This window comes from Tribolium castaneum, chromosome 1, assembly GCF_031307605.1.
Source record: "Tribolium castaneum strain GA2 chromosome 1, icTriCast1.1, whole genome shotgun sequence".
Taxonomy (NCBI): Eukaryota; Metazoa; Arthropoda; class Insecta; order Coleoptera; family Tenebrionidae; genus Tribolium; species Tribolium castaneum.
The window spans coordinates 29,143,522-29,151,900 of record NC_087394.1 but is presented as its reverse complement, the minus strand read 5'-3'; the positions used below and the strand labels follow the sequence as shown (position 1 = coordinate 29,151,900).

Below are 8,379 nucleotides of genomic sequence, written 5' to 3'. Positions count from 1 at the left end.
GCTTTGTTTTTTAAGTTCAATATCATTCAGGAAGTTGGGAATTTATTAAAAACTTTGCCGGGAAGCTCTAAAATAAAAGTTAATTGTTTTTTCAGTTAATGTGCGATTGTGACGGTTCGAGAGATTTATGTTTGCAAGAAAGGGGGAATTTAAATTTAGAAGTGCTACCTTTGCATTCAAATTAGCGAATTTTTTCACCTTCGACAGGAAATAAAGCGGGAAGTACCACACACTCCACCGCCAAAAATTAATGAACAAAGCTAGACAAAGTCCAATTGTTCCAGCAGACAAAGACGTCTTCTTTAGTCGTAAAATCCTTTCGTAAAAAATAATCGAAAAAATATAATTGGCATATTTAGATTGTGCCGAGTAATTCTGTAAGAGCAGATGGCTGTATTTTCGCTAGTAAACAGCCCCCTTGGGCAATTTTTCGCACGCGCCGCTGGAATACAGCCCTGCTAACTCAATCTAGGACATCGTTTGTCTGTGTCCGTCCAACACTTGATTACATCTCAACATGTGAGTGTTTTGTGCCTTTACCTAACGTCTAAAAAGACACATTTGTCCACCGACATCGCACCGAAATCTATTTAGCGCAGCTATTAGTATCGGAGGAAAAAGTGGCACTTTACAGCTGCTTAGAGCCAGTTTCACAAAAGATTTCGCCCCCAAACCCCTGACTTTGTAATTCGGTTTTGTTGGCAAAATATTTATCGACTGGCGTAATTGGGGCAAGGGCCGGAAATGTAACTCTTTGAAATTTTGCCAAGTCGATACATCCTTCGAGTCCTCTCCACACAAAAATCGGGTCGATGCGAGTTAAAAATTAAGTGGGTTACACTGGAGGTCAGTAAACAACAAAAACTTCCAAGATCAAACGCCCCACTAGTCGGGCATCTGATTTCGCATGCAAAACTCCAAAACTCAAACAATGGGAATAACATTTGTCTTCTTCACGGATAAGTTAAATGTAGCAGAAGCGTACTTCTGTTGGCTCACTCATTCAAACTTATTTAAGCCCGAACTTGATGAAACACATTAACAACAAGCAAAGACGTTAATATTTTAATAGACCCGCGTATAGACAATGCAGTTTCAGTTTTGTGTTCCAGCTCGTCGGTTAATAATTCAGGATTGTGTATTGTTGGTGTTAAATATCTTTTGGTGCGTGTGATAGTCTCGAGAGATCTTCCGTGAGATTTACTTAAGCTTGAACTGGGATAACGAATTTACAAAACAATGAACGTCATAACTGTTATTTGGGCGTAAGCCTTGATGTCTTAATGGAAATCCGGTCCTTACCCAAAATAGCACAATTACTTACCAGAATTTTTCTTCGCACAATTGAGTAATTGCTGTCCATTTCTTCAGTGAGCACTCCATCTGACAGCAAACGACGGCGTCATGCTAGATGTGCTTTTGGCGGAAAATTTTATTGTCTGCGTCTGATTTTTCCAGACAGCGCACTTTGTCACCAAAGAAAAGACGGTTTTAACAATAATTCAAAAATTTATTTAGGTACTTTGATAAACAATTCTTAGATTACAATAAAATATAGAGAGAGTACAATGGTAACGGAATTGAAACAACTGTCTTAATAACATCTCGATACATGCGTAACAAGGTTAAAATTATAGTGTAAATAGTTAACACAAACCAATTTATTATGTCTCATAACATTGATGGTTATTTTAATAATTAAACTTTAACAAGAATTTTGATTGTTGCATTAATACCGACTGATTTAGCGTTAATTACGGGTCAAACCAATGAAATATAATGGACGGAAATTATTTAAAATTAATGAACTGTGTTGAAGTCATTACCAATTTTGAGAAACAAACCAAAATTTTAGAGACTGCCGCATTCCCCTAAAAGATATGCTTTTAATTTTACGTATATTCCCCTGCACAGTGCAAAATTAATGGTAAAAATTCCACGATGTGTTACTTGAACGCCGCCGCAAAACTCACAACTTTAAAGCATCGTAAAAATATTGTAGCCAAAGTATGAATTCCGAAGCTTTTAACCCCTAAAAGTTGATATTTTATTGCGAAACATAAACGATTGTTTGAATAACAACTCCCAAGTTTCAATTCTTCAATCCGCTTTATTTTTTCTCATTTCTTTCATTTAGTCTCAGTCGGACAAAGCGGAGCCGTCGGGGGAATAAAATAAATCAATTAAATAAAATATTTAGCCAGTTTCTACTACAGCTTATGGTTGAGTTCATGCTGGCTCTGAACGATGTGTCGTTCAGTTTTACGAATAGATGAGGCATAAAAAATTAAAGCGTTGCTAAAAAATCTTTATAGACCATTTACTGTGTTGGAACACCGCGAATTTGGTTAGACGTGACTTGGGTCGGAAGGAACTGAGGCAATTTGGGCCGACGAAAGGTTCGATTTGGAAAATATGGGGACGGGGAGAAGCGAGGGTGAAAGATTTGTGTTTTTTATTTTTGATTAAGAATTTTGGTTAGGCAGTCTCTAAAATTCGTTTTTTGTAAAATATTGAAATCAGCGGAAATTCCCTAACAATCGTATTGAAATTGGTACAAACATCAGTCCATTTATTTGATTCAATTTACAAATTCTACCTATGTATCACAAAGTGGTGGTCCTACTTACGATGGCGTCGGGCAGTGTCCTGGTCACTACGTCTGGGTTGTTCGGACTACCAATATCACAATCGAACTTCCACAGTATTTTATCCGGGACGTCGTTTTGCAGACCGCTTTGTACAATGTCACACGTATCGCGACAGAATCCGGAGTTACGTCCCAGCGTGGCACTTTTTTTCGCCAGATCTGGGCACTGCGGAGTGGCCCGGTAATTGAGGGTGGCCGCCCGCTGCGGGCGGGAGTTGGACGGGCCCCCGCAGCAGTCCCGGATGGCGCTGGAGGTGCACGCGAACGTCGACGTGCCCCCAGCGTAGAGTCGCCGCTAAGTGTCGACGTCGTAGCTGATGGGCGACTTCTTCAGGTCCATCATGGGCAGCATCACGCCTTCCTGCAACACAACGTCTGTGAGCGACGAGCCCGCAGAGCTAGGCGTGAAAAAGTGTAAAAGTGATGGTGGTCTACGGTTACTTTAATTTTGTTTGGTTGGGATTAAGAACAAAAATGGCTACCTTTGCGCGTGTTGACTCGATTCGGGAATAAATTGGATTTCCATTAAATTCATTGGCTATAGAAACGAGAGAAAACAATTAGTTATTTGAGAAAAATAAGCTTGAATTAAATTGTGAAACTTGGAGATAAAGAATTCTTCCGTCTTGAGATTAATCAAGGAAGATTTAATGACAAGGACACCATCTGACTGAGAAATTTTTAATATGGAAAGCTTCTCTGAATTTGTCATGTCTGGAAACTGCGAGTAAGATAGCGATTTTTTAAAATCTTATTAAAATTCAAGATGCTACATATTCCATAATGAGGCGTTTAATCGACTGTTCTTTAAAAAGTTGCTTAATGAGTTTCTAATTTTGCATTAAAATTGAATCGCTTTTGTGATAAATGTCACTTAACATTCAATTCTAATTTTAAAATTTATTTTGCCTGGCGCATCCACCAAAATTGATCTGCGGACGGAACAGCGTGTTATTGTTTAGACATGATTATATTTATTTTTTGCAAAATTTTATTCCGGGTAACATTTTTGATAATAAATTATAATCAAAACTTGGAACATAAGAGGTAATTTTTACAGCAGGCTCAGTGTTTATTTATTTATTTATTTTGAATGAGAATGAGAACATTTGTATCTTTTTATTCTACACTATGTCTCAAAACTGGCGAATTTCAAGTACAGAACGTTGTAGAGAATAACTTCATTAGTCCAAATATAGAAAAAAAATACGGAGCTTTCCCACAAAGATACATATTGGTTTGAAGGTGCACTATAGGAGCACTTTGAATTGCGATTTCTTTAAACGCAGGCAAAAACTACTGTTTGTTGTTGGGTATGATGTAAATTATTGTGGAGAATAATAATAAAAAACAATTTAAAAAAAATAAGTTTTATTTTTGAGAAAAAAAATACAATTATTAGATTTAAAATTAAATTTAAAGTTAACTTGCTTTGTTGTCTGTCTGTCTGTTTCATATTTTTGGAGCCAAATTTGAAAGAGTATTTCTGTTGTCCCAATGAATTGAAAAAATTGCTTACTTACTTAATCTGCGTGACAATGTAAACCTATGTGGTAAATATTCCCTAAAAGGGTAAAATGGGGTTTTAAAGTTTTAGGTTATATTTACAAATGGGTTTTCGATGTGTACATAGCGTAACTTAACAGTATGTTTCTCATTGGGAAATATATTAAAACCTAATCATTTTCACCACGTTTTGTTACAAACAAATGTCGCAATTTCTTTTAAATTTATTTATCTTGGACAATAGATTATAGACAAAACAGAGGTTAGGATGTTCTTTTAATGCTAACAACTTTTTTCTATCCCATACTACTAAACAAGTTTGAACAAATCAGAGAAATAATGGTGCTACAATAAAACCTCGAAACTAAATCTCAGAGAAAAAGACGTTAAGAATAAATAAAGACTAAAATGCAATAAATAAAAAAAAAATGTTTTTTTAGAAAATAATTTTTATTTAAAGGATGCACTAAAAAGAAAAAAATATGTTTTTCTATCAGAGGAGAATATTTTTGCTTTGAACGGTCATAATTCATAACAATACGGCATTAAATAATTACAGAATTCTTAAATTTAGCATTGTTTCCAAAGTTTTTATAAATTTTAAAATCCTAATTTGTAAGCAAAAATTTTCTCCTCTGATAGATACATTATTTTTTTTTCTTTAGAGCATCTTTTAAATGAAAGTTTTTTTCTAAAAAAAATTTTTTTTTTATATTTAAATTAGTGAAGTGATTCTTTCCAACGCTTTGAACTCGGAATCCCACAGTTTTGAGGCAGTCTGTATAATAATATGACTAGTTATGCTAAAATAAATTTAGATTAAATGGGTATTGTTTCTATAAAAGTAAATGACCTTATGACAAATGACGTTTTACATTCAATTTAATTAGATATCAGCGTCTTATTGTATGGACAAGATGTTTGTTTTTTGCAAAATTTTATTTTAAATAAGATTTGTAATAATAAGCCAACTTCGCAAATGTAGTAAGTTGCAATTCCGGAGAGAATTCTTGAGAAACACCGGTGGTTCAGCATCAGAACTTCCTTTATTTCTTTTATTCACAGAGGAATACACTTATATTTTGCGAAAATTCTCGGAACAATTTTTTTATTTTATATTAAGTGACTAATCAAGCCATATAGTAAGTTCATTTAATTTGTGTATATTTTTCGGGATTTTAGCAAATGTCAACATTTATAAATGGTTTAAATTGCAAAAACATGTATGAACAAAATTACAAATAATGAAATAATTTTTTAATTCAGTATCCGGTCAGCAGTTTATTTTTAGATTTTAGCAAAACCAATGCGGACCATATTCTCGAAAATCAATAAATCCAAAACTGGAAAATACGGCAAACGAGTCAATTTTGCAAATTGGCAATTTCTCACGAAAACGCTTGAAAAACCATTTCTTGTAAACAAGACCGTCGAAATATTTAACGTGGGCGCTATGATTGTGTTGAAAGCGGAGTCAATTTACGATCGAATCAATACCGGGTGCAAAAAGTGTGGCTTTAGATAATGTAAGGGAGAATGGCATGGAAGAGAACGAAACAAATTCGCTGATGGGCTGAACGCGTGAAAAAGTGAATAATTTCAAAGCGACGTATTCCCGATATAATTTATGGTCTTGGTGATCGCGCCCGAGATTGCCTGACGGAAACTGAGTGAAACTTATTTTACCCCATTGATGTGCGGTAAATCAAGGGCCGCAGGCACATATGTCGTGGCCGGACTACACCTTGTACAAGATCTTCGCAGAGCGGGACGCTGTCTGGAGCCGTGACAACGCACCGCAAACCGCAATTCTTCTGCCATTTCCGAACACAGCGACTGGCGGTCGGTCTGGGCGTTTTTCTTGCTGTTCCAGCAGAACTCGAGGATGGCGACTAGAATGGCGAGGGCCAGGCCGCAGAGAAGCACCACAAACACACCCCCTGGAACAGCGACGAGTTTATTAGGCGAATACCTGGAAATTCCAGCTTCCGAATGGACCGGAAATAGCCCGGAATAATAATTTAATTCTACATTTCCTTACCGAATGGTGGTAAAAAGCAGGCGCTTGATGAATTCTCGGGCGAATATTTATTTTTTCCATTCGCGCGACAGTTGGATCGATTGTGCGGCAAATCATCTTTTATGTATTTGGTTTTATTCAAATAGTGTTCGAGTTTATTTTGCTCTGGACTGATAAAAGTATAAGTGATACTTCTGGTAAAATTCTTGACGAGATTTTCGCTAATGGATTATAAAACTCGACGAAAAAATTTGTTTTGACCCCAACAAACACAATTTTGTGTCGAATAGAGAATGGCTTCGAGATATTTCTATGCGATAAAAAAGAGCAAACAATTTGGTAAATCTGTTTTGGGAAAAATGGTTTATACTTTGCCTACATACGATCTTCCGATATATAGGGCTATATTCCAGGTTTTGAGTTTTTTAATAACGTTGATGCGTCGAGTCGTAAACTTTCTCTAGGGTTTTATGTACTATAATATGTGGTGTCGAAATAATAAAACAAGATTTTTAGAAGCTGCAGCAGGATAAACATAATTGTGGACCTTTATTAAAGTGTTGCGGTAACAGAATTAAAGCAGATTTGCTAAAATTTAGTTAGTCTACTCTGAAATAAAATTTAAGATTTTGCGTTGCCCTTATAGTTATTAATAATACTAGTGGGGAAAATATAAGCTTAAGAGGAGCTGTTTAAGCAAGTGCGTGAATGCAAAATCTGAAATTTAAACGGGTTAAAAAGTCGATTAAATTTATTGTTCTATTAAAAAAGTTGTAAGTTCAAATCGCATGAAAATATGTGTTAACTCTCTGAGGATCTTAGCAACAATAAAAATCATTTGAAAAAAATTGTTTAGTGTCATTTAAAAATAAATGAAAAAACCTTAATTTTTAGTCACTTTATTATTTTTTTTAAATGGTACTATGTTTTTTGATAATTTTTTTTTGGGTACTGTATATGACTTACTTGTAATACTGTATTTTTTATTATATTTGAACTTTAGGTTTTTCCATAAAAGCATTATTATTATTTCGCTGTTTACCCCGTTACAAATATTTAAATCGAGATAAGAACTGGTCTGTGAGTAATAAGTTAACCTAGGAACAACACCCGATTGTAAAAAAACAATTTTGTTTGTTATTTTTCTTAAAAATTGAGTTTCAGCCCAGTATAGTTTCACTGAATGTCAATTTTCAAAATTTTGTTTCATATACGTCTGTTGAAATGTATAAGAAAACAAATTGGGTTAGAAATCAGTGGTGTTACACTTAAAATTTGTCGAAAAGTCATATAAATTTGTCAAAAAATGTTTCCATTTATCGTCGACTAAGTGCGTTTAAAAATGGTTTAGACTGGCAGTCGTCGTCAATTTACTGTTTTTCGTGATATGAACTTCAAATTTTAAAAGATTTCTTTGAAAGTACAAAAATTTTACATCTAAACTCTTCATCATAACATTTTTCTCTTAACTTTAAGAAATAGTAATCATCGATGAAAGAGAGAGAAATTGAATCTTTTCTGCCAAGTTTTACGTTTATTATTAACAAGCATTTGGAAAAGTGGAATGTCTAAATAATGTTATGTTCAAAATCTATGATATTTTGGGAATCTGTCTATGCACATTCAAAAAATACGTAGTTACTTGAACCTAAATTTGGGTCTAATCTTTAGGAAAGTTGAACCTGTCGCTGCCTGGACGCCTTTAGCATTTACTTAAACTTTATATTCTATTTCAAATTATAAAGTTATTGGAATTCACGATTTTATTACGACTTTCACACAAAAAGGCCTTCAAAATTATTTTTTGAAAAATTTAAAAAGACGAAGGGAAATATGAAGGGTTCTTAATGATCAATTTTTGGGACGAGATGTTTAACTAAAAATTGTGACTGAAAGAAAAACATTTTTAACATTGAAATATGTTTTAAGTTATGTATTTAATATTAAAATAAATATCGAAAAATTTCAGAAATGTGAACATTAAATAATTTAAATAATAATCCTAAAATTCCTACATTTCCTACGTCCCTGGTTAAATTTAACGTAAAATTATGTCATTTTATGCATTTGACAAAAATTATAACCTTGAAATTATTTTCGACATTAACCTCTGACATAAATTACTAACAAAAATTTTCATAAAAAAGGATAGAAATATATACCTTAGCCACATACTACAAAATTAGCTCGGTTTGACGTTCAG

At 34.0% G+C, this 8,379-nt stretch overlaps 1 protein-coding gene across 6 annotated transcripts in view; it reads right to left on the bottom strand.

The window, feature by feature from the left end:
• Positions 1-2,545: 2,545 nt before the first annotated feature.
• LOC655107 (uncharacterized protein) overlaps positions 2,546-8,379 on the bottom strand; it is a 118,945-nt gene continuing 113,111 nt past the window's right edge. For 5 of the 6 annotated variants that reach the window (XM_064356050.1, XM_015978088.2, XM_064356043.1 and 2 more), the window contains 3 exons: positions 5,843-6,096; positions 3,133-3,188; positions 2,546-3,011 (listed from right to left, as the gene is read on the bottom strand). In XM_064356050.1, the coding sequence (XP_064212120.1) occupies positions 3,002-3,011; positions 3,133-3,188; positions 5,843-6,096 (320 nt within the window). In that variant the 3' untranslated portion in view covers positions 2,546-3,001. The remainder of the gene's footprint in view (positions 3,012-3,132; positions 3,189-5,842; positions 6,097-8,379) is intronic. The other variant, XM_064356040.1, reaches the window with a different exon arrangement.